Source organism: Carica papaya, chromosome 8 (assembly GCF_054855325.1).
Source record: "Carica papaya isolate Zhongbai chromosome 8, ASM5485532v1, whole genome shotgun sequence".
Lineage (NCBI taxonomy): Eukaryota > Viridiplantae > Streptophyta > Magnoliopsida > Brassicales > Caricaceae > Carica > Carica papaya.
In genome coordinates, this window is record NC_142316.1 from 4,846,917 (window position 1) to 4,872,719 (window position 25,803).

General features: G+C 33.8%; 1 protein-coding gene and 1 pseudogene across 4 annotated transcripts; one reads left to right on the plus strand and one right to left on the minus strand.

Annotated features, from left to right (window-relative positions):
• Nucleotides 1–1,337: 1,337 nt before the first annotated feature.
• LOC110825963 (protein RETICULATA-RELATED 3, chloroplastic pseudogene) lies at nt 1,338–4,949 on the minus strand (annotated as a pseudogene). Of its 2 annotated transcripts, XR_015814088.1 has the most exons (5): nt 4,689–4,949; nt 3,409–4,530; nt 3,154–3,293; nt 2,928–3,054; nt 1,338–1,881 (listed from the first exon to the last, which is right to left on the minus strand). The product of XR_015814088.1 is annotated as a protein RETICULATA-RELATED 3, chloroplastic pseudogene, transcript variant X2 (transcript). The 2 variants fall into 2 exon arrangements; XR_015814087.1 differs by lacking the exons at nt 1,338–1,881; nt 2,928–3,054; nt 3,154–3,293 and having other exon boundaries at nt 3,299–4,530.
• A 3,853-nt stretch (nt 4,950–8,802) lies between these two features.
• On the plus strand, nt 8,803–25,606 carry INDH (INDH1(iron-sulfur protein required for NADH dehydrogenase)). 2 transcript variants are annotated; one of them, XR_015813865.1, is made up of 10 exons: nt 8,803–9,344; nt 12,348–12,410; nt 12,512–12,632; nt 15,921–16,043; nt 21,170–21,267; nt 22,244–22,388; nt 22,975–23,060; nt 23,492–23,617; nt 23,977–24,191; nt 25,053–25,606. XR_015813865.1 is itself a non-coding variant. In XM_088209162.1 (9 exons), exons 1-9 carry the CDS (start codon nt 9,342–9,344, stop codon nt 24,112–24,114), a joined length of 903 nt encoding a protein of 300 aa, XP_088065288.1. In that variant the 5' UTR covers nt 8,803–9,341; the 3' UTR covers nt 24,115–24,409. The 2 variants fall into 2 exon arrangements, 1 of the variants encoding a protein (XP_088065288.1); XM_088209162.1 differs by lacking the exon at nt 25,053–25,606 and having other exon boundaries at nt 23,977–24,409.
• Nucleotides 25,607–25,803: the final 197 nt, after the last annotated feature.

Here is a 25,803-nt window from a genome sequence, read left to right on the forward strand (position 1 = left end):
CAAATGCTTCGGTGGAACCTCTTTGACTTCTTCATTTTTTACTGCATTCCACTCCATCTATATCGAGCTCGCCAAACTCCAATATCCTTGGTTTTATTGGGTGTTTTTCAATTTTTTCCTGTCTGTTTTTCTTCTTTAATTTTCGGTTGGCTCATCTTTCCTTTTATCTTCTCGTTTTGTATTTATTTTTCTTTTAAATTTTGTTCTTCCGAAATTCCATATTTATTTACGTTTTTCTCTTTTTATGAACCAGATGTTTCGGCGGAGCTTCTTTGACTTCTTTAATTTTTTCACTGCAATCCACTTCAATCTTTCCTTGGCTAACAAAACTCCAATAACCCTCAGTTTCATTGGATGTTTTTGTTTCTCTTTTTTTCTTATTCTTCTTCTCCTTGGATTCATCATCTTCACTCACGTTCTTCCCCTCCCTTTCGTTTCTCTGCCAATCCCCAATTCTTTTTTCCTTCCATTTTTGGCCAAACCAGAAAACAGAGAGGGTTTTGTTTTTGTAATTTGCCAACTGGATTTTATTAATTAATAACTTACATTTAAAACTTTAAATATGATTATAAATTAACAGTTAATATAAATCTTACCATTAAAATTTATTATTAATAAATATTTTTATATTATTAATCACATCACAATACTCGGAAATCTACTCTTTTCACCCAACTAATCTTTTTTTAGATACAATAAAATAGAAAAAAAAACTGTAGAAAGTATTTAAATATGCTAACAAGAAAAAGTAAACACACATACATAAAATTAATATATTATGTTTATATGTTCGAGTAAATTGTCATCTAATCTCTTTGAGTTCAATTTACATTCATTATTATGAAGTTTACAAAAGGAGAGTCACAATGATTTTTAGTTTTTTTTTTTATGTATTCTAATTTTTCCAATCACTTATGCATTATAAATATTTTAATTAATGTATTTAATTTTAAATAAATATCACTAACACACATTTTTACTATAAGTCACGAAGTTGGTGTCACGTATCTTTCTATCTTGTATTTTTTTTTAACCGAAAATTTTTAAATTAAACTCGTGTGCATATTTTAATATTCGATTTTATTTTCAACAAGATTGATAATAACTAAAAAATTATTTAAATTTTAAAAATACTTTTAGTGAAATTTTCTGAGTCTCGTGTCACTCCCATATTATGATAGCTAATAATTAAATCTTCTTCTTCTTCTTCTTCTTCTTCTTACTTTTCTTCTTTTTCTTATTACTTAGTTTTTTTCTCCTTCTTGATCATATTGAATAATATGATTAAAACATCGACAAATAATCATTTTCTTTTACGTAAAGAAAGATGTATAGCAAAAGTTAAATTGCTCTAAACTAAGATTGCAATTCCTTGGTTATTATTACAAATGTAACAAAAGAAGTTTACTTGAGACATACAAATTTATCAACATAGCTTCTTACTTCCTCTTTCATCTCCTTCCTCAATAACACTCTCTCTTCTTTAGTCTCTCTCTCTCTCTCTCTGTCCATCTTCATCATTATTTCATCTTTTTCTTTTGGGATTAATCATTTTAAGATAGAAATTTAATCCAAAAATAAGTCTGCGGCCAAGAAAATGACCTAAAAAAATTTGCACAAAACTGTCTCTCACCCTTATTTTCCTTCATTTTCTTAGCAATCAAGTACAGAATTAATTCATAAATAATAAAAAAGCGAAACTCTATCGGCGTTCGTGAACTTCCCTCGGTCAAGATGTCTCATTAAGAATGCTACCGCATTAATCTGCAAGAGAAATAACTCATGCATAGAGAGCGAGGATGGTTGGAGTTTCGGTGGAGGATCACGATTTATCAATGCAGGTCTGATAATTTTCCGGTCGTCGTTCTTCTTGTTGTTGATCTGAAAGCCAACATCACCATTTCAAACTTGATTAGAGGAAGAGAATAGCTTGGATCTATAAGTTAATATGAAGAATTAAAACCAAAACATGGATATCATAGATATATTTTATGTTTGGTCGCTTAGAAAGCGTAGGAAACTGAGAAAGTAGAATATGAAATTTTAATGTGCGGAGTACATTGCTTCAAATCATCTTTAGTTCTCTTTCCTTAAATTCCAACAGAGGTTTATATATTTCAAATCAGTTTCTACCTCTCTTTTTCCATCTCTTCTTAAGTTTCTCTCTCTACTAAAGAAGAAGAAGATGAACATGGTCTTTTTCTTTTTAATCAAAACTGGGTAATATATAATTTTTTCAGAACAAACATACTCAACACACACACACACATATATATGTATATATATAGTACGAACGCTTAAAAAAAAAATGAAGATGGAGAGACAGTGAGTCATCGAGGAGAGAGATGGAGAAGAGAAGTCATAAGATGAGAGACAAAAACAATTTTTTTCCCAAATGCAGCCTAATCTCAATCTCATTTTTTTCCGTCCAATTTTAGATAGTGTTGGGATTTTGAAATGAAATTAAAGTTCAGGGATTAAACTCTTAACGAAAAAACATTTAGAACCAAAGAGAAATGTTTACCATACTCCGGAACCAAATTGATTATTTGCTCTTTTAAGTTATTAACAGAGAAAAGAAAAGGGGACTAAATTTCAACAAACAAGAAAACTAAGAACCACCAACAGAGTAAAAATAGTAACTCCAACATTGCAGCATAAACAAACATGAAGATAACAGAATTACTTAAAAAGACTTCGACCACCATTTTAAGTTATCACCATAGGCAAGAACAAAGATAAGAGAAAAGAACAAACAAATTAGTAAGTGATTAAACCTATAAACCTTTAAATTAAGAAAATGATACCTCATCAAAGAGAATTCTGTAAGCATTTAAATCATGTGAAGAGGGCTAAATCAAATCACATTGCCCGCTAAATGGTTTAATTTTCCACTTTGAACTGGAAAAAAGGCAATAATAACTTGCCTGGGCATGGCATCAACACCAAGTGCAGTATTAAAAGCAAAATTCCTTGCCCACTCGAGAGTTGAGAGGTTGGTTCAGCAATTGAAAGTACTGAACTAAGAATATCTCAAGATTACTGATCGAGTCCCTTACAAAAAGAGAAGAAAGTTCCTTATATGAGTACCTTAAAGAAGAACAATCACTAATGGCTTCTTTTGTCAAGAGAAATGCTAAGTTAGAAACTTACAGAACAAGGGACAATAAGAAACACTTTTCTCTGAGTCCATTTCCAATATAACAAGCAGCTATAATTGCTTGTATCTGGATAAAGGTAGGCACTAAGAAACCCTCCTTAAATCACTTTATTCAAGCAGCACTATTCTCTCCCTGCAATACCAAAAATAACTTGCAAAACATTTATAAGAAACACCTCAAAGAAAACATATTTCTATTTCGAAAAGAAGGAAAGCCTATAATGAAAGCACATTTTGCAAATTATTACATCATCTGACAACATCCAAGCTATACGAACAACACAAAATCATATGGAAGTGCACTAGTTGCTCCGCAAATCCTCTCCCTCATCCACCAACTTCTGCTTCTCCATTTTAACCGATTTGTCCTCTTCGACGCTCTGCGATCCTGTCATCCTCGCCAATAACACAAAAGAAGCGCCACCAAGAACGTTGTTCAAGCATCTCAGAACCACCACGGACGTCTTGAATGCCATCTGAGACAGCCAATTGGCCAACATGAACTCAACGCCGTTCAACGTTTGGTACCTGAAATTGCTGCTGACGCCCATGTGAATGGCCCATGTCACAGCATTCAGCAGTGTGGGAGGTGGCTTGTTTGGGGTCTCAAAATTGTGGTCCATCTTCTTCCTCATTTTTATCAAGCCATTGGAGAGGACAGTCCCTACTAGTCCAGCGGCAAATCCAACAGCCGCAAACACAGTACCTTTGTATACAAAAGTTCCCAGCCGGTTGAGAATGGTGTAAGAACCCGGTTCGAACATGTGACTGGTGGGGCAATTGGCGAAGATCGCAGGCAAGCTTGGAGAAGTTGCAGATATGGTGGGTGCTAACAGGTACATGAGAGTAAAGTTCAATATGGAACCAACAACGAGAGTGGAGAATACAAAATCAAGCTCGTTGAGACCAAAATTAGGACGAGAAGCCATATCGCCGAGAACGCAAGCACTAACACCCACCAATTCCTCCATGAGAACTTTGAATGGGAATTGGGGATCCGCTGCAACCCTAGATCTCCATCCGTTGAGGAAAAGAGCCAACGGCCCCCAAGAAGACAACGACGAAGAAGAAGAATCATCAGAGTAACCATCCCCTTTTGAACCTCCATCGTTTCCGTCATTGCCACCGGTGCCGCGACCGCCAACCCCATTATTCCCATCTCCCCCGATACAGGAAAGTTGAAGCCTTGAAGAGGCGAGATTGGAATGGAGACGGCAGAGAGAGCGATTATGACGAAATAAAATCGAAATCGCTGGATTGGGAAAATGGCGATTTTCACTGGCGTCAGGGAACCTGCTGGTTGTAAGTTGATAATGGAGCCGAGCCATAGTCGCCATTAACCTTCACTTGGCAGGAAGATTCTACGTCTCCTTTGGACAAAGTAAAAACCCAGAATTATATTTGACAAAGAAACAATTAATTTAAGATTCAATAATCAAACCAGCCAAGATTGATTAATGCGCATTAGGACTAACATTTTCTTCAGAAAAAATTAATAACAAGTAAATAAAAGAGAAACAATGAGTACCTAAAATCGTAAGAGCAATGAAATGAGAAAAGCCAAGGAGAGGAAATGATTATGTTTGAAGAGACGAGGTCGTTAAAATGCCTGAAAAAAAAAACCTAATTATATAATGCCATAACCAAGATTCCTTGAGAAGTTGGAGAAAATCTTGCATATTTGGAAGGGAAGTCATTATAACTTTCTAAATTTAGTTCAGTTGGTAAACCAGAAGTTGGCAATTCTTAGTTCACTGGTTTGAATTCGGCATGTCAGAGTTTTGCTTTTCTTAGTAATCCTAAAAAATATTTGATAGACTATACATTGATTGAAATATATACATATATATATATATAAACTATATTTAGTGGAATGCAGAGTAAAAATACAACACTTCACATTTATAGTGATTTATAAAAAAAAAAAAAAAGATGTTAATAGCCTGTCAAGAAAAAATATAACACTTGAGATTTAATGGCTTGCAAAATAAAAATGCAACATTTTACATTTAGTGACATGCGAAGGAAGTCAATAACTCTGTAGTTAATGACTAGTGAATGAGATATTCAACACTCAGATATCTAATGGCTTATGAAGAAAAACAGAACATCCAATACTTAATTACTTGTAAAGGAAAGACACAACATTTACATTCAATGATGTTTGATGGAAAGTACATTTAGTGAGATGCAAAAGGAAAGAATAACACTTGACAGTTACTTACCATGGAGGAAAAATACAAAATTTGACTTTTAATGACTCACAAATGAAAGACCCAACATGCATATTTAGTAAATTGCAAAGAAAAAAATATAACACTCTATATTCAATAAATTATGAAGGAAACACAATAACTTACATTTAACTACTTTATTATTTTTTTAAAAAAAATAATAACATAACACTTTACACTTAGGAATCTGTTATACAATCTTTTATATTTTTAATGACTAGTGAGCAAAAAACACAATAATTTTTGTATTTATCGTAGAGGTTCGGAATTCAAAAAAAAATCATGAATTTAATGCAAAAACGATTATTAAAATTATGGTTTACATTTTTTACACAATAATTTTGAATGACCAATAAAATTACTGGAATATCATTTCTAAAAGATAAACAGAAATTAAAGAAATAAAACGAAAAGCGAACAACTAAATATCCTAAGACAACCTTCACTAGCATTTGAAGGGAGACCGTATAGTAAACTACTCACAATACTCTTGCATATTAAGATTTGGATGTTGATTCTCTTGATTTGAAATAGTTAACGAAATGGTGAACTACACTAATTCAGTAAGAATATCACATTAATAATAGATACAGAAAACTGAAAATTGGTAAAAATTATAAAATAACTAATGAAGCACTTAATTTGAGTAAATTCATTTAATATAAAGAAGATCGTTTATTTCGTACTTAACGTAACGAGTTTTTCAAAAATAATTTATGAAGATCCCTATTCATACAATTTTTTATTTTCACACATAAAAGAACAAGAAACGATAACTTTCATTTCTTACCTACTTACTAGTACCCCTTGGGGGTCCACAAAGATATCTCCCTATTCGTGAACCTAATATCCAATTTTAACAATCAACCGGTCGTTTCCATACCCCGTTTGAAAATGGGTGTCAAATATTTCATCGCTTCGATACCCGGTCTGGTATGAGAGCGAACCATATCTCCTAAATTTTCTTGATAAGAGACTTCCCAACCCCATTCGACTGAAGTAACGTTCACGATAGGGTTCCCTATGTACCGAGTTCGTCCACCCTTTTCTTAGGTACCCAGTAAGTCTTTCACACAAAAATTCTCATTAACAAACAACCAACCACGCACACCAATATCTCATATTATATTCACATATCAATTAAACTATATTAATGATAATGGTATATAACTGAATGAACCAAATGAATCGATAAGGTTATAAAAAATATAAATTGAGAACATGCATCATATAATAACAAGCAAATAGAGCAATACAAGAAAATAAATAGAAAATAAGAACAATCGTGAACTAACCGGTTCCGACTCCATTAGTAACATGTAATTATTTTTAGGATTCTCTAATTTTTCATAAAAACACAGAATTATCCAACGTTAAACCTCATTTTACTATAACGGAGAATATGGTGGGTGATCCTTAACCGGATTGATGTTTTGAGATGTCGAACTGTCTACTACACCTCCTAACAGGTATTGGGTTCCTTAAATTTTTCGTATAAAATTCAAACACTCGTCACATACCTAAAAATACTCATAAAAATCTAAAATCGGTGTCCAAAACTTATTCCGGCCAATTTTAGAGTTCTGGCATGGCAATGCCGACGTGCTTCGGCGCTAAGGCGAACCGCTGCCTTTGGGGTTTTAGTCGTGGCGGTTCTGCCGGGCTTTACTAGCAGTTTTTGGCTCATCTGTTGTCCCTCTTACTTCGATTTGGCCACAAGGGTATTCGGAATCTAATTCCGAGCAGATAAGGAAAATCTTTACTTTTTTTTGTGGTCGGCAGCTGCTCTGGCGGAGCGGCAGTCGGCAGTTGACAGTTAACCTCCTTCTCTAACGTCTGGTTTTTCTTCTTTTGAGGGGACTGGCGACTAGGGATTAAGTTTTCGTGTGATACGAAATATTTATAACCATCTCACGTTGATTTGGACCGTCCATCGCGATCGATCTCATCCGTCCAATTGCGCCTAAAGAGGAAATAAATTTGGACCGTTCATTACAATTAATCTCAACTGTCCGATCGCACCTAAGGGGAAAACAGATATGGGTTGTCCACACGCAGGATCGATCTTGGACCGTCTGATCGCAGGGCACGCGGATCGCCAACGTGGCCTCCTGGTAGCACCAACGTCAACGCGCCTTGCCATAGGCGCGCTCTAGTTCGTCGAGACTGCTGACTGGGAGGTCTTACGTAGTCGGATTTTCTCTATTTGTACTTTGATCATCTGTTTCTAATTTTTCTTTCAAAAACATCCCTAAAACCAAAATTTTCACCCTTTTTTTTCAAAATTATTTTTAATCTCATCCCTAATTCATTTTTTCTCAAAATTTTACTTAAGTAAAAATAAAATAAATTAATTAAATATTTTAAATTAATAATTAAAGAATAAAAAATTTATTTCGAGTTATTTTTCGAGACCGGGTATTATAACTCTCATCTCTTAAGAAAATTTAGTTCTTCAAATTGGTCATTATCTCATTCAGTTGAACAGTTAGGAGTATTGGGCCCTAAATCTTGATTCCAGTTCCTAGGTGGCCTCTTCATGTCTATGGTTCTGCCATACGACCTTAATGAATGAAATTTCTCATTTGTGGAGTACTCTACTCTTTTAGTTTACAATGTTTACTGGTACCTACTCATAGTATAGATTCTTTTAGAGTAAAGGAGGCTCGGGGGACAGGATATGTGAGGGGTTTAGGTTGTACTTGCGTAGCATAGATACGTTGAACACATTATGAATCATGAATGGTTCTGAAAGTAGTGTCAGTCTATGGTCAGTCATACCAATCTGGTTTAAGATCTCAAATAATCCAATAAAACACGTATATAAAAAAAAACTACATATTTAAAATAAATATAAAATATTGAAGACTAAATTGTAATAAAAAATATTAGAGACCAAACAATAAAAAGTGTCAAACTTCGATAACTAATTGAGTAATTTACTTTATTATATATTATGTTTATTATTATTATAATTATAAAAAAATAGAAAGATAAATGAGAGAAAAAAATATTATTCATTTGGATATATTTATATAACTAAAAATATTACATTTACTTCTTTAATAAGAATACAAAAAAATCATTATGAAAATAATTAAACATTCAAATTTAAGTATTCAAATAATTAGATTTAATTAAATGATAAAAATTTATTTGTATTCACATGTTAATACAAATTGAAAATAATTAAATATTCGAATTATTTCATATAAAAATATTACAGCAATAAAATATTTAAATCTATATACCAAATCGTTTACATTTTCAATAGGCCAAAATTTTAAACTACATAAAAGAGTAATTTAATAATTTTATTTAATAAAATATTAAATTATATTGATATATAAAAATATGAAAATTAATTATCATCCTTATTTTAAATGAGATAAAACTTTTTTATTTTTCCATCCTTCGTTTAATTTAGAGTCGAACGAGATGGTGATCTCACCCTCTAAGACTAGCAAAGATAGGGAAGTGCAGAACCCACTGAAGCCAAGACCCTGGCTTTTCTCTTCCTCTAGCATCAGTCGGTGCCGTCCAGGTCTCTCAAATCTGCTCTGATCTTTGAAGCAAAAACAAATATTTCTAGACGTGATAATTTCATTGAAGAAGGAAGCACAAGTGTAAAACCGAATTTTATCCTGCCTCTTCATGGCATGCCTTGTCTGGCATCAAAGAAGAAAGCTTGGTAGAAGGGGAAAATAGCCGGGAAAATAAAAAGAGAGAGCTGGGTTGATGATTTCGAAACAGAGGAGGCTATAGAAAACGTTAAAGAGAGCTAAAATTGAAAGGGTTTTTCTGGGTTTCCTGGGAAAGCTCGAGGGAAAATAGAGTCCGAGGGACTGTGGAAAGATAGTATCGAGATAGAGATATATATAATTAGGGAGATTCATGTAAACGGAGGGGAAAAGGAGAAACTTCTGTGGAAGAACACCTTACTGTAGATGGTAAAATCTGAGTCTTTTCCCCTCTTTATTCTGAGTGTGTATTTCATTTAGTCTGCAATGAACCTGAGTGTTGGATGATGGATGGCACTGAGTTGCTGATGTTTGAATGCCAAGTATTTGATATGATTGTGGATGTTCTTCTTGTTTTTTTTTTTCCTGGTTATTTCATCTAGCTTAAATTTGCTACTGGTTTCTTGTCATTTGATCTTCTTCAGTTTTATGGGAAATGGAAGGAAGGTTTTTGTTGCTCCAAGTTTAGGTTGATAGAGCTAGCGGCCTATTGCAATGTTTAATTTCCTTTTTATATTGTTCTGTCTTCTGTATCTGTATCAGACTGGATCAGTGTAGAGTGTGGGTTTGGATAATGAATTGCCAGAACTATTCCCAGGAATAGTAAGATTGGTTTAGAGTCTCAAGAGGACTTAGACAGGGTAACCCACTTTCATCATTCCTCTTTACTCTCGTTGCGGATATATTAAGAAGGATTTTGTCAAAAGCTACAGAAAGAAACTTAGTAAAGTGTTTAAAAGTGGGCATAGAGAATTTAGAGGTTTCCCACCTTCAATTTGTGGACGAGACAATATTCTTGGAAAATGACAATAATTCCATATCTAATGCTCCAGCCATCCTCCATGTGTTTGAACAAATATTTGGACTGAAATTCAACTTGGGGAAAACATTACTTATTGGGATTAACGTGGGAGATAAATCCATTAACCATCTTATGGAGACAATAGGTTGTAAGAAGGTAGCATGACCAATTACATATCTTGGAGTTCCATTAGGAGGCAACCGATGGATAAGATTTTTTGAGGAGGAGTAGAATAAGGTGACTGGACGTCTAAAAAGCTGGTAGGGTGGATTGTTCTCCCTTGGGGGTAGGTAACCTTGATCAACGCGTATTTGTCTAGTATACACGGCTTTACTATCTATCTCTATTTAGGATTCTTACTAGGGTAGCTAAAAGGATTGAGAGTAGAATGAAAAGATTTCTATGAACTGGTGTAGGTGAGGAGAGGAGACTCGCCTTGTTAGAAGGAAGGTCTGTTGTCAATCTAAACATTTAGGGGGTTTGGGCATTGGGAATCTCAAATCAAAGAACTTATCTCTACTTGCAAAATAGCTATAGCATTTTCCTCATGAACCAACCTCTCTATGACACAAGGTGATTAACAGTACCCATGGAGGAGAGAAGGGTGATTGGAATGTCCTCGCTGGAGGGTCCACGACTCACCGTAGTCCTTTGAAATCCATTTCCCAAGACTACATGTGGGAAATGGATATAGAGTTTGTTTTGGGAGGATACATGGCTAGAGAATAAACTGCTCACCACAAAATCTCTTGATGTCACCGGTTATCCACTACACATAATACATATGTCTCCAGCTTTGGTGCTAATTCCCAGGGAGGACTATCTTGGAACTTTCATTTCAATCCCAACCTTTCTGATAGGGAGACTCCTGATGTCATGACTTTAGTAAATATGCTAGAGTCTGTTCAAATTAACAACCCACCAGACCAACATTCTTGAATTCTTGAACCTTCTAGGTTCTTCTCATGTAAATCTTTATTCATGCACCTTATCTCTAATCCCAGTAAAAACAATTCATTATTGCCAACATACTTTGGAAAGCTACAGTCCCTTTGAAGGTAAAGATATTTTCATGGACTGCTATTAACCAAAAGCTAAACACTAATGATATGCTTCTAGTCCGATGACCTCACCGAGCCTTATTTCCTGATATATGCATTTTGTGTTCTGGAAAGGGTGAGACTCACTCCCACTTGTTGTTACATTGTACCATGATGTGGAAATTGTAGGTAGCTCTGATGAATAAGTTTGGCCTTATCTATGTGGTGCCTCCTATAGTTGATATTTTTAATTCATGTATCCAGGGGGTTGTTTCAAAAAAATATATATATTCAGGGGAACAGAGTAAGAAAAGAGGCTAAGGTGATGTGGCTAGTGCGATTTTTCTGGCCTTTGGGGTACATGGCAAACAAGGAACCGACAGATTTTTCTTGATCAGGAGACGGCATTCATGAGCTCAGCGAGAGGATCATTTTTATGGTTTCCCTTTGGGCAAAAGTGCATGGCTGTTACCCGAGCATAAGCATCTCAAATCTATACTGTAATTAGGATGCTATCATCCACAGAGGAGAAAGGAGATATTTTAATTTACACTATTTTAATCTTTTATTCTTTATTTTTGTATTTATTCTTTACTTATTGAGGAGGATGACTTATTCTCTATCTTTGTAATCTTTTCTCTCCTATTCATTTAACAAAGCTTCTTCTTTTATCTTAAAAATTAGACCTTGTTTCTGCTAGTAATACATAACCTATTCTCTATCTTTGTAATCTTTTCTCTCCTATTCATTTAACAAAGCTTCTTCTTTTATCTTAAAAATTAGACCTTGTTTCTGCTAGTAATACATAACCTATTAAAAGGGCAATCCGGATGATTTTTGTGTTTTTCTGAATGGACTTGTTGTCTTATGTGAATAGGATACTCAATCTTTTTTTCAGGCGGTAGTGTCTTAGAAGCAGAGACGGATGCATTTTTTTTTCTTTCTTTATTCAATTATGTGAGAATATGAAGTGGATATGCATGATTTTAGAATCTAACGCTGGTTAGAAGGGACAACGTGAAGAGTTCTTGAAGATTATTATTTGTTTAACTCGTTTCCTTTGTATATTTAATTTCTTCTCAATATGATTTATAAATATTCAAATTTTTATATCTTACTAGATTTATTTTAATAATGGATGTTAATTTCACACACTTCTACTATAGTTAAGCCACAATAGAATGAAAATTAGATCCCTTACACTACAAGGTGACTACATTTTCCTCTGATGTATAACTTTGGAATTTAAATATCTTATTATGACCAATATGTATTTTTGGTATTCTTATTTTTTTCTATTATGATAAGCCCTAGAGGTAGAACAGGACTTAAGATATGAAATTTCTTGTCTTTCTGTTGATTTTTAAACAGCTCCAACACTCGCTCGCTGCTCTGCCGAGACTCATGAAAGGCTGGAACTTGCAACTTTTCACAGTAAGATTGGAAGGGTTTTGCCTCTCTTGTTCAGTATTTTCATATTGTTTCCTAAAATTTGTTGACTAGTATTATGTGTGGATTCGTTGAGATTTTGGCAGAGTGGTGGAGCAGTGAGGGGTTATGCTGAGTTGAGCAATAAAGGGTTGCAGATTCATGGTGTCAAGGATATAATTGCTGTTGCTTCTGGCAAAGGTGGGGTTGGCAAGTCCACTACTGCAGGTATTTTGGATTTTTTTTTGTCTTTTTTAATTTGGCGCTTGTAGTATATTGTTGTTTCCTATGTGTGTTACAAGTTTCGAAAGGATTGTCCAAAGTTATTGATGGTTATTTTTTCTTCTTTTCCTTTGATGCTTTTGCTAAAGTTGTGAAAAGTATCATGCTTTTATGTGATGCTTTGACTTGAAGGAAGTTAAATATTGGAAATAACTCAATTAGATGGCTTCTTTTTGGTTACATTTCTGAGTTTTTCTCTTACCAATGAGTTGCTAGAAAGTTTCAGGAAAATAGTTTCTTTTCAATTTGAAGTAAAAATAACTCTTTTTTGATGTAATTACATTAGTTCAAAGAGAATGAAGTGTTGGAGGTTTGAACAAGATCATGAATGTTCAGTTCATGAGACGATGATGAATTCTCTTATGGAATTTTTTATTTCTTTTCCCTTTATTTTTTTTTATATTCTATAAGAAGAGATTGTGTTTTTCCCTTATTTCATCAAGAGAACCATGAAATTGAAGTGGGTTAATGATCTTTTTTTAGAAAATTATTAACATTGAGCACTATACTGATTGGACTTTGTTCCCCTCACCTTTTAAAGCTTTAGATTTTAGTTGGTAGTGACTGCTAGGCTTATCCCTTTACTGAATAAAATAGGTACACGTGCAGTTATGTTATTGAGTTTTATTACTAGGTTAAAGATGTCTGCTTTTGTTATGCTGTCCTTTAAGATGGTAGGAGGTCTACTTAACTGGCCAAAGATATCATTTAGTGATGTAGGTGGCCCAGCCCTTGTGTAGGCTTATATCAATGCTTCTACCATCAACAAAGACAATCGCCTGGCATTCAATAGACTTTGTATTGTTTTGTATCTTGTACTCTTGTTTATCAGAAAAATATTCACTTGCAAATGTTTCTCTTCCTTGCTAGTACTTGTTAAGAAGTGAAATCAGGGATCAATTATGGTAAAGGTTTTATTGGTAATATATCATTAATCTTTGTAATTAATATTGTTTCCCTTCATTGTTGTTATTCATTTGTATATATAGGACCATTATTCAATAAAATACATAATATTCATTCTTTCATATTGTATCAGAGCTTTAGGTTGAAAAAACTCTAAACTCTTTTATAGACTCTATTCGACTTTTATTACTGAAATAAGACACAAAAACCCTATGGGGTCAGCATTCTGTCATCACTCGACTTTGACATGTGATTTACCAAAACCGGAATTTGGAAAAAATATTGAGTTTAAATGATTTGGGATAATTTGGAGCAACTTAAAAATATGGGAGATAATAAGGAAATTAAAGAAATAGTAAGGGCAAAAATGAAAGTTTAAATATTTGGAGTAATTCTAAGAAAATTGAAAGATTGTGGCAGAATTTAAAATTAAGTAGTGGGGCAGAATTGGAAATTTGAGGAAATAATGGGGCAGAATTTGAATTTTGGAAATTATCGAGGCAAAATTTGAATTTTAGGGAAAAAAGAAGATTTCTGGAAAGAGAGGAGAGAGGGAGTCGGGGAGAGAGAAGAAGAACGTTTGAGAGAGAAAGGAGTGTTTAGAGAGAGAAAGAGAGAATGTTTTAGAGAAAGAGAATATTTTTAGAGATAGAGAGTGTTTTAGAGAGATGAAAACAGAGAAAGAGAGTATAAGTGAGTTAGAGGGAGAAAGAAGCTGTTAGAGAGAGAAAATGCAGAAAATGTGAGATTTATTACTTGAATCCAGTACATACATTGTTCAAGCTACATTCCCTTATTTATATACATGAAGTGGTGTAAATATCTTCATTTGGGTTCATCAAACATCACCGGAAGCCACCATTCAAAGCTGTGGGACGCGTTTAATAGGGAAATTCATATATTTGTTATATATCAAGCCAGACATTGCATATACAATTAGTATATTGAGATAGTTCATGCACAAGGCTAAAGAAATACACTTACAAACAACCTACAAAATTCTTTATTGCTTACACCTTATTTGAATAAATTTTAGTGATGGTTAATTAATATATAGTAATGACAGTGATTGGATGGTAATGATAAAGGATGGGAATGACAAATTTTTTTTATATTTGGATGATTGTATATTAATGTGTGTTAATAATATTTTTTTGTTTGAATGATAGGATGGAATAGTTATATTTTCAGTCAAATTACTAATTTATTTTTTATCTATTATATGTAATAGTAAATGGAATATAAAAAGTATGTAATGAAAAAAAAATTGTTTACCAATATAATTAATTTGTATTTAAATAAATAATTATTACATATAATCAAATCAAATTTTTATATTTAATAAAATAAATAATAATTTGTGAATATAAAAATGGAATGAAGTATATTATATAGGGGTATAAGGAGAAAAAAGGTAACCTGTTAGTCACATATCGCCGATTCGGTGGTTTTAAAATTCATTATAAATTAGACGGTCAGATACCGTTTGTTATTATTGGAAGTTGAAACAAATATGATTTTTTCATACCCATGGAGTACCATACATTAAAATTTTATCATTTACCACGATTCAAATAGGATGTTAAAGGTACTATGGGAAAGAGAATTATGTTTAAAAGAAACAACAGGCTGCTTCTTGAAGCATATACTAACTTGGACTATGCTGGATCACCAGTTAATAGGAGATCTACTTTTAGGTATTGTACTGAAATCCTAGGGAATCTACTGACTTGGAGAAGTAAGAAGTAGAATGTGGTAGCCTGGTCTAATGCAAAATTAGAGTTTAGGGACTATGACCGAAAGGGTGTATGAGTTTCTATAGTTGAAAATGAGTTTAGAAGACTTGAAGATTTAATGGGTGGACCTTTAAGACTCTATGGTGACAATAAGTCACCAATTAATATCACTCACAATCTAGTACAACATGATATAACTAAGCACATTAAAGTAGACTTAACACTTCATTAAAAAAAAAATTGGATAGTGGATTGATTTGTATTCTGTATATGCAAACCATTTCACAACTTGCCGATGTTTTGATTAAAAGATTAAGTAATCTTGTATTTCAAAAGATTATTGCCAAGTGACAATAGATAATATCTATCACCATCTTGAGGAGAGTGTTAAGAAGTGCAAATTAGGGTTTCTTTAGGTTAAAGAATATATTGGTAGTAATATCATGGATCTTTGTATTATTTCAACAAAAAAATCATGGATCTTTGTAGTTTTTATAATTGTATTGTTTACTTTTATTATTACTATTCACTTGTATATGTAGGGCCTTATCATTACTGACCTCTAAGATTTTCATGGTGGTGGAAATTGCAGTTAATTTGGCTGTTGCACTTGCTAACAAATGTCAGCTGAAGGTGGGATTGCTTGATGCTGATGTATATGGACCATCTGTTCCAACCATGATGAACATCCATAAAAAGCCTGAAGCAAATAAAGGTAATATTTTAATTCTAGAGGGTTCTATAGAAGTCATTTTGTCCACGGTGGAATTTCTTTATTGCGAAAGCTTCTATAATGGTTTTAAGATTTCATAATGAATATCTGGTATAGTTGTAACTTTAATATTTGTATTTATCTTCACAATTAGTAACGGGTGAATGCATAATCTAGAATGGGCTTCGTAGTCTCTAGACATGTCTTAAAATGGCAATTTGAGCTCCTGGCAAATTACTAATTCTAGGTTTTTTCAACTTCATAATTCCTTGTTTTTTTAAATTCCTTTTTGCTTGAATCATAGCAACATGCACAAAGAATTTGAAGTTGTTCATTATTGTTCATTATGACAATGACCCATAATATTCAAATGGACATTGTTGCTCATTTTTCTTGTTATCATTAACATTTTATGTGAAAAAAATTAGTATTGGAATGGAGAAGAAAATAATAAAAAGATTTGTTTTTAAAGGAAACAAAAGAAAAGTGTTTACCTTGTTTGGATAACTAAAGATTGAAAAGTAAAAGGAAAGAAAAGGATGGTTGTAATATTTTATCTGGATTGGCTTTATAAATGAAAATAAAGGACTTGTATGGAAATAATCAATGGAATGACGAGCTAGGCATTGCTTTAAGTCATTTCCTTTTCTACCTTTCATTTACTAGTTATTATTTTTTAATCTAAACAAGTGAAAGGAGGATTAGCATCCTATCATTTCCTTTCTTTCTTGTTTTTTGACAGAAAAAGAAGTATTACTAAAAAAAGAGTATTTAATATACAACAGTGGAGGATAAGATATCCTCCTAGAGCCTTCTAAAAGGAAGGCTCCAAAACAAGTTACAATTACAATCATACCCACCTAAAATTAGTATACCATTGCCTCCCAACTCCTATGTAACACTAATATAGGTATATCAGGAAATTTTCCGTGAGCCTTCACCTGTAAGGAGCCTAGAAATGTCATCTATCCTACAAATCTTGGATGTGATAAGAACAGTCCTAAAAAATTCTTCGATTTCATTCTTACCATATTGTCTGAAGGCTGGCAAAGAAAGGTACCTGTGAAGAGGTTTAATAGCTTTTTATCACCCCCTCTTCATTAAGATTCGAACTCGTTAAACACTCCAAAGCAGGAGGAACCACCCAAGTCAAACCAAATGTATCAAATAACCTTGTCGACTTTTTCCAAGTCACTTCACTCTGAAAAAATAACTGATTATGTGTCTCCTTTTCCTACAAAGAATAACACAAATATTCAGTGAAGAGCTCGATTAGTCCTGTGCCTATTAGAATAATGATCCACACAAACACCTTCATCTTCTAAGGAGCTTTTCAAAACGCTTTAGCAAAAAGGATGTGATAAAAGGTTGGGTTTTGGGTTACTTTATCGAAGAAAGATTTGTATGTGTAGGATCCTGATAGGTTTAAGATCCAAATCTTGAAATCGAGTAGCTGCGAATAATGGAAGTTTTTAGCATGTTATTCATCAGTCTCTCAATCATTTAGGCTTCTAAAGAAATGAAGGGTCCAGGAAATAGTACCGCCTGTGTGAGATGTAAAGTTGCATTGTAAAGTGGGGTATGGCTGCCTTTCTGGCCATTTTGGGCCAAGTCGCATGGAAGTTATTGATAGACCAATCTCAAAGGTCCACTGGAATTGAGATAAAATTGTTTCCATAAGATTGAACAGTCATTTTTGTACTTTGTGATGTTGTGATTCTTTGAGGAGGATGTCTCATCCTTTCATTTTGTTATTTTTTTCTTCATCCTATTATTAAGTTTATTTTTCTATGAAAAAAATATTACACCATGTATGTGATTAGTTAATGTGCTATCGGCGAACCCAAAGATCTTGCTAAAGTAGAACCCTTGAGCCATATACTGCATTAAGGCAGGTGAGGGGAATGCGTAAGTGATGCAATCAAGAAATGGCTTTCCATGGAGGATATCTTGTTCTCGACCGATTCAACTTTTACGGGAGAAAATGAACTCTAGCCTCCTTATGACCAGGGGCTCATGGGAAATTCTTTGATTTTCCGAGATTCAATTTTCGTAATTAATTTTTGATTGAAGTTACTTTGTGTGAAGGCTCCTGGAGGGTATCATATCCTTTCTTCGTGCTTTTTACTCCTAATGGTATTTCTTTGCCTATCTAAAAAGGATGGGCTTCATGGGCTTTTGTGTGTTATGTAGTTGCTTCCTATTGCATTCCCATATATTCATGTTGCAACCATAATGCTTTTGATCATTCTATGCCACATAAAACTAGGTTCTTGTAAAAAACGTCATAACCATTTAGCCAATAAATACAAATCTTTTTATATGAGATTTCTAATGCCCAAGTCACCATAAGTTTTGGACCGACAATCCACTTCCCAATTAACCAACTGATCTTTATGCGCCTTCCCTGTCCTAGCCCATGAAAACTTTCTCATAATCTTTTTCACTCTCTTAACCACCCTCACTGGCATTCCAAAAAAAGATGGGTAATAAAATGGAATACTAGACAAGCATGCTTTTATCCAAATGATTCTATCCCTTAACAAGAACAAACCTCATTCCAACATTCCAGCCTTCTAGACACTTTGCTAAACACCCCATCCCAGAATGACTTGCTCCCAGGGTTACTGCTCAACAGAATACTCAAATAGGTATCGGGAGATGATAACCTAAAACATTACTTATACTAGATCCTTCAGTGTATCAGCTGCCTTATTAATTCCTACCAACCCGCTCTTTGCCAAGTTAATATGAAGTCTAGAGATATGCTTGAACGCTTGAGTGTGGTTGTTGTCAATCTACTGTTGTGTGATAAGGATAGTGTCATTCGCGAGTTCAAGGTGGGAACCTCTACTATGTCTTTTCTGATGAAGAATCTCTTTGCCAATCTCTCTTTAATCCCCGTGACAACTATCCTTCTTATTACATCCACTACTAAGGTGACGAAGAATCGTCAAAGCAGGTTCCCTTGTTTAAATTTATCTGGATCCTATAAACCACTGTCGCTGCTTGCCATTTACTGTAATGGCAAATGATACTGATGATAAGCACCACTTTATCCATCTCCTCCATCTCATCCCAAACCCTTTCTTTTTCAATAATCTCTTAAAGAAGCTCCACATTGTCATAGGTTTTCTCAAAATCTAGCTTTAGAACTAGCCCTTTCTCGTTTATTTTATGTATATGCTCCAAAAATTTGTTCTCTACAAGGGAAATATCCAACATTTTCTGGCCATCGACAAATGCACTTTGGTTTACTAAAATGGTGTAAATCCAAGAGCTCACTAAGTCGTAAAGATAGCACTTTAAAAATAATCTTATGTACAGTAATTACTAAACTTGCAAAGAGGTAGCCATGTAACTTTTTGCGTTTGTCTTTTCTTGGGTATTAGAGTAAGAAACGTCAAATTCATGTTCTTGCTTATACTTGCATTCAGATAAAATTCCTCTTGAACATCTTCATCAAATTTATCTTAATGATACCTCAACCAGTTTGGAAAAAAAAATCAAAAACCATCTGGTCTAAGAGCTTCATAATTGCCCAACATCCATACAGCTTTCCTAACTTCCTCTTCATGGTCTTTTCAAACTGATGCATAGTGGAGTAGTTATAAATCACCCAAATATATCAGAAATCATAATTTTATTAAAGGCTTAAATACCCAAATGGTTCTGTACTATTCTCGTTCTTCCATAAGATGGTATAGTATTTTTTAAGCTATTTTGTCCATGTACTTTAAAAAAAAAAATCGAAAGAAGTCCCTTATCCTAACAATTGTTAAATGTTTGTTAAAACAGTGTCACTTGGCACCTGATGTAGTGTCTGAGTAGATGAGTGTGTAATTTTTTTCAACATAGCATCATGGATGAATGTGTCTGTGCCTGCCAAGAAAGCTCATCAACATTGTAAATCCTGGTTTTTCATGAACATCCTAATTTTGATGATATTATGATTATTGAAGATGATGAAGAAAACGCGATAAAACTCAAGAAGCTCCTAGCAGGTGAGTTTGAATCAAACATCTGGAATAACTCGGATACTTTCTTGGCATGGAATTTGGCCGAACGAAGGAGAGAATTGTTGTCTTGCAAAGGAAGTATCTCCTTAATTTGCTCCAAGAGACTGGGATGTTGAGTTGTTATTCAGTGGAGACACCTGTAGATCTTGTAGGCAAGATTTATGAAGATGATGAAAACCGTCCAATTGACAAAAACAGGTGCCAGAGATTAGTGGAAAGTTGTTATGTGAACAATCCTACCGAAAAACATATTAAAACTGTGTACAAAATCTTACAGCACCTGAAGAAAATACCAAGAATAGGATTCCACTTCAAGAAATCTTCGAGTAAGGAAATTGAAATATTTACTGATGCTGATTGGGTAGGATCCTTGACAGACTTAAGGTCTACTGCCAGGTATTGTTCCTAGGCATGGGAAAAAGAAGCAGGAAGCAGTCCATAGTGGCAAGAAGTAGTGCAAAACAGAATTCCATGACTCATAGAATATGTGAAGGAATATGGCTCTAAAGAAGGATCAAGGAACTTGGGAATCACACCGAACTCCATTACGAGAGTTCTGTGTGATAACAAGACTCCTGTAAGTACTGCAAAGAATCCACTTCATCACGGTAGAACTAAACCTGTGGAGATAGGCTATCACTTCGTCAAATAAAAATTGAAGAGGGACTAGTCCACCTTGTATATACTCCTTGTCACCAAACAGTAGACATTTTGACGGTGGCGATTGCGAAGGCAATCTTAATGCCCCAAAATTATCAGAACTCTCCCTGAGGATGGAAGTGCCATCCAACCTATAAAACTGGACTCCAAATCCTAATATTTCCTTTCTTTTCTCTCCATTTCTTCCAATCCAAAGATAGTGGAAGGTTCTTTCATTTGTTTGACAAACTTAAGTTGTCTTAATCTCTCTTTTAATGGCGTTCATTTTTGTAGACATATTATTCTACGATTTTGTTGCTGCTTTCTTACAGTGCATCATGGGATTTAATCAAACATCAGTCAAGCTGTTAACATAATTTTGTACATTTTTTCAGTCTTTCAGTAAAACCACTTAATTTTGTAACAGTATAGGTTAAAATGACTTGTTTTGTATGCATGTATCCTTACCAGATCTGAAGATGATTCCAGTTGAAAGCTATGGAGTTAAGTGTATGTCAATAGGACTCCTTATTCAGAAGGATGCACCCGTTGTGTGGAGAGGTCCTATGGTATGTTACTGTCCATCTCTCCATCATTCGTTTTCTTTCACTTGCTCAAAATATGGTTATCCCTTTTCAGTTTAAAGTGTATCCATCTATCTTTTATATAAAAAATATTGCCCTTACACCCCATTGAGAGAACTTCTATTTTTTCTTTTGCAACCAGCCAATTACTTTCAAAACCATCAAGATATGGATAAGGAAACTAAGAATTATTTAAGCTTCATGAAGGCATACCAAGCTCAAATCTTTCTGATTAATGTGGCTGCTGTCTAACATTATTCAGTACAATTGAAATCTAACTTCCAATGCCTAGCCCAACAGACACGACAAGATGATCCATCCCAAGATTCGGTATAAATACACTCTTTCAAAAGCTTGCATTATCCTCCATAAGTCTCCACAACTGAATTTACTAAATTATGGGAAAAGAGTTCTAAAACTGTTATGAGATCCCTGTAAAATGAAATACATTAAACTTCATTATATGTCAAACCTTCTTGTACGGGGAGTGACACGGATAAGGCTTCTTTTCCAAATAGTTTTTGTCCATCCTTCTAGGAGCTTCCTTTTCTGGTCCAATTAGCCTATGAATTTGCCAATCATTACAATCTTCATTAGGTAAAAGGCTTTTTGAAGTCAGTTGTGTACTTCAGCTATTCTCTCATCTCAGTTTCCCTATAAAAGGCATGTAATTAATAGTTCACTGCCTTATTATATGTCTTTCAATCTATAAAATTATATATTAAATAGTCTAAGCATGGTGTCAGTTTTTGTCTGAGGTAGGATGTTTAGGTTTATAACAAAGACTAAATTACACAAATTCATAAGTGCCACATTAATATCAATATTAGCAGTAAAGTGTAGTGGTGATGCTGTAAGAGCCTAAATCGATGCTAAAACATAAGGATGCAATATTTTCAAGATTACAAAGATAAGTCTACAAAACCCAACTTTTAGGAATTGTCGTCTAATTTGAAGATAGTTGATTGTATCACTGCAGGTAATGAAGGCTCTTCATTCGTTGTCAAGGGGAGTTGATTGGGGAAATCTCGATATTCTTATAGTGGATATGCCTCCAGGAACTGGTGATACTCAGATAACCATATCCCAGAATTTGCAGTTGTCAGGTGTGTAAATGTAAGGGAGAGATTATCGGCACTTGTCTTGGCTTTTAACATCAACCCTTTTATGTTGGGCTCATTGGAGGAAAAAACATGCTTCTACTAACTTAGTTTTCATATAATTAGCATGTTTTTTTCATTTTAATGTCAAATTTGTTGGTCTGATCTGTTGCACTAAGATTTAGAAGGCAATTTATAGGTTTTTGTCTAGATCAGTTGCATTAACTTGTCAATTTACCACTCATTATAGACTGTGCTTGTGGTGTGACCTTAGATTTGACAATCTATAGATGTAGTTATTGTGATCTATAATAGGATATTGGCGATAATGCTTTTTGCCACGATAATTTCTGTTTTAATGATGCTAAAAACAGTGGTGTCCCTTTGCACATTACTTTCTGCTTCTTTGAAGTTTTCCCTTCCTCAAGCACTGCCCACTTTTAGTTCTTTTAGCTATGATATTGTGAAGAATAATTTCTTTGAATAACGAGGGAGCCACTGGTCGTAATTTGTTTTATAACACTAATCTAGTAATGCAAGCTTCAGGAAACTGAGTTTTGCTGTATTGTATGAAACCTTTGGTGTCTTGCAGGTGCATTGATTGTGTCAACGCCACAAGATGTTGCGCTGATGGATGCCCGTAGAGGAGTTGCCATGTTCTCAAAAGTTAAAATCCCTGTATGTTTTTTCCACTGGAAATATTTGAGTGTTCTTGCTGGCAATATTATAGTTTCTTGCTAATTATAGTCGATAAGTACATTAGTTTCTTTATAACCATTACCATCTTTTAGTTTTTTTCAAGAATTCTATTCTGAAATTGTATTACGGAAACCTAGATCCTAGAGATGATGCATCCATGTTTTGTAAAATTTACTTTTTCATATAGCAAGAGAAAATATCATAATTTTGTAACAGCTTAACTTACTATATACAGACATTTACAGTTCTATGAAAAAAATGTATGCAGTTCCTGTGGCATCTATGTATATCATGGGTCATAGGAATTGACTGGAGCAGTGTCTCCCTCTTGGCTGTTTTAATTTCAATGACAGCGGATGCACTTGGTAACTGTTTTAACAGGTTTTTTTACTGTTTTTGGTTTGGTACAGATTTTGGGACTTGTGGAGAACATGAGCTGCTTCAACTGTCCACATTGTGGTGAACCTTCATTTATTTTCGGGAAAGGGGGAGCTCGGAGAACAGCTGCTGAGATGGATTTGACCTTAGTTGGTGAAGTACGTAACTTCATGATATTTTGTCTTAACTTGTCATGACAACATGCTTAGAAATCATCTCTTTTCTATGATCCATATGCTCTTTCTATCAAAATTGATTGACTTTGAATTGTATTGCTCCTATTCCACGTGAAAATTTTATATGAAAATAAATTTTTTTTAATGTTAATACAATTTATTCTCTCATAATTCTGTAGTCTTACAACTGAGTTTCACAAATTTTGGATTTATTCCAATCATAAACTTAATGTGTTATATGCTTATGTATTGACAACCATGCTATTGATGAATGCCTTTGGAAAAAGGAACTCCGTGCCTTACTCGATTTTGTTCTTATTTTGAATCTTTTGTGGGCTCAGGTACCATTGGAAGTTGATGTCAGAACAGGTTGCGATGAAGGTGTTCCAATTGTAGTATCAGCTCCCGACTCTTTAGTATCCAAAGCCTACAGTGATATGGCTCAAAAAGTCATCGACAGACTTGACAAATTACGATAGTATCCAGAGAATGAAAAATTACTTTGACTGCAGTAGTGCTGCAGCTTCTGATCTTGCAAGGCATTGAAGTGAACTCGGTGAGCAGGCCAGTAAGGTTGATTTCATTTGTGACTCATCTCTGCTAGTGAGGCTAACACTGGAAGAGGTTTTTCTTTTATCGAAAATTTTGTTTTATTCAGATATGTTCACTGGCAGCAGTAACTATTGAGTTGTCTAGGAGTATTAATAAATTGGAAATTCAAACAAAACTGAAAATTGAAATGCAGGCTATACCGGCTTAACTAGGTTTCACTAACCTCAACTAGCTTCCGTCTTCATAAATATACATGCATATAAATGTACATGCAGGTTGTTGTTGAGGTGTCCACTGCTTTTTCTTTTTAATTTACTCATGGAATAAATTTTGAGTCATGGGGAAAATAACTACTTAATTAGACATTCAAATTTCTATGCAGTGTATTCTTACCTTGAGTTGCTAATAAACGTCATAATATACACATACATCTTTTCTGCTATCTATTTTTCTCTTATTTCTTTTATCTTAGGCTATCAGATTTCTGGGTACCATATTTGTTTCACAAGATGTTCTTTTCTTTTCTAAGTGCTCTAGAAAATGTATTTTGTCAGTTTAGAAACTGAGTTTGATTTGATGTTTTCACTCAGGAAAAGCTACTGAATCATTTTTATATGTTTAAGTATATTTATTCTTTCTTTATTAGTTAATTAATCAACATATACACATTCATAATCCTCCATAAATATGTAATTAACAAGTTCTTTAATCTACATAATTTTGGATTTCCTACTTGGCAATTTCTTTTGAGGAGGTGGCCCAAAAATTAGCTTCAGATTCTTTAACTTGCATAACACATTAGCACTTCTCTGTTCCTTTATATGTCTAACATGGTGTTTCAATGCATTCTTATTCATGGACACAGTGAAAAGACTTTTAGCTGAAGATTCTGTACCTGTTACCAAAGAAATAATGTAAATTACTGCTTTAGAAGTTGTCGAGAAAGATTATTGTACCATGTTCGTCACTTCAGGATAAGGTCAGTTCTAGAGAAGTAGCATGCTCTGTGCCGGTATAATGACAGTTTCATGCAAAGTTTCCATTGACAGTTTCATTATCGTGATCTTTCGATTATGGAGGATTAGAAAACTGAAAATAAGAGATGAGCCTGAGAAGATTTTGAGAAACTTGATGATGATGATGATGTTGATGAGAAGAAATGAAGAATCAAAGAAGGGGGTTGGTTGGTGAATGAGAGAAAAATAGTCCATGTAAGATAAGATTTGTAACGCAAGAGTAATGCATATTAGAAAAGTCAGGTAACTTTTAGGGTTAAAATATCATAATGAAGAGACAAGGGATGTGAATGGTAACCTTGAAAAGTCTCATGAATCTTAAATTGCAACTAAACAAGACATATATGTAATTTTCATGATTTCATTTTTTTTAGAATAAAAGGTTAGGTTGATTTCTTAACTAGTTTTGGTATTTTGATATATTGTTTTTATTTTAAAATATAATATTTTTATTAAAATTTATCATAATTTGATCATTATAATTTTACCGATGTACTAAGAAGTTAACTATTTAATTTTACTAAATTAATAATTATAAATCAATTGTTGTTAATTAAAAATATATTAATAAAATGACAAATTTGATATTTTCAGTGAGAT

What these genes read in the sequence shown, in the direction of transcription:
- INDH (XM_088209162.1), top strand. An exon ending in GGAACTTGCAACTTTTCACA is followed by an intron (nt 12,411 to 12,511) that starts GTAAGATTGGAA and finishes AGATTTTGGCAG; the next exon opens with AGTGGTGGAGCAGTGAGGGG. An exon ending in TGGCAAGTCCACTACTGCAG is followed by an intron (nt 12,633 to 15,920) that starts GTATTTTGGATT and finishes TGGAAATTGCAG; the next exon opens with TTAATTTGGCTGTTGCACTT.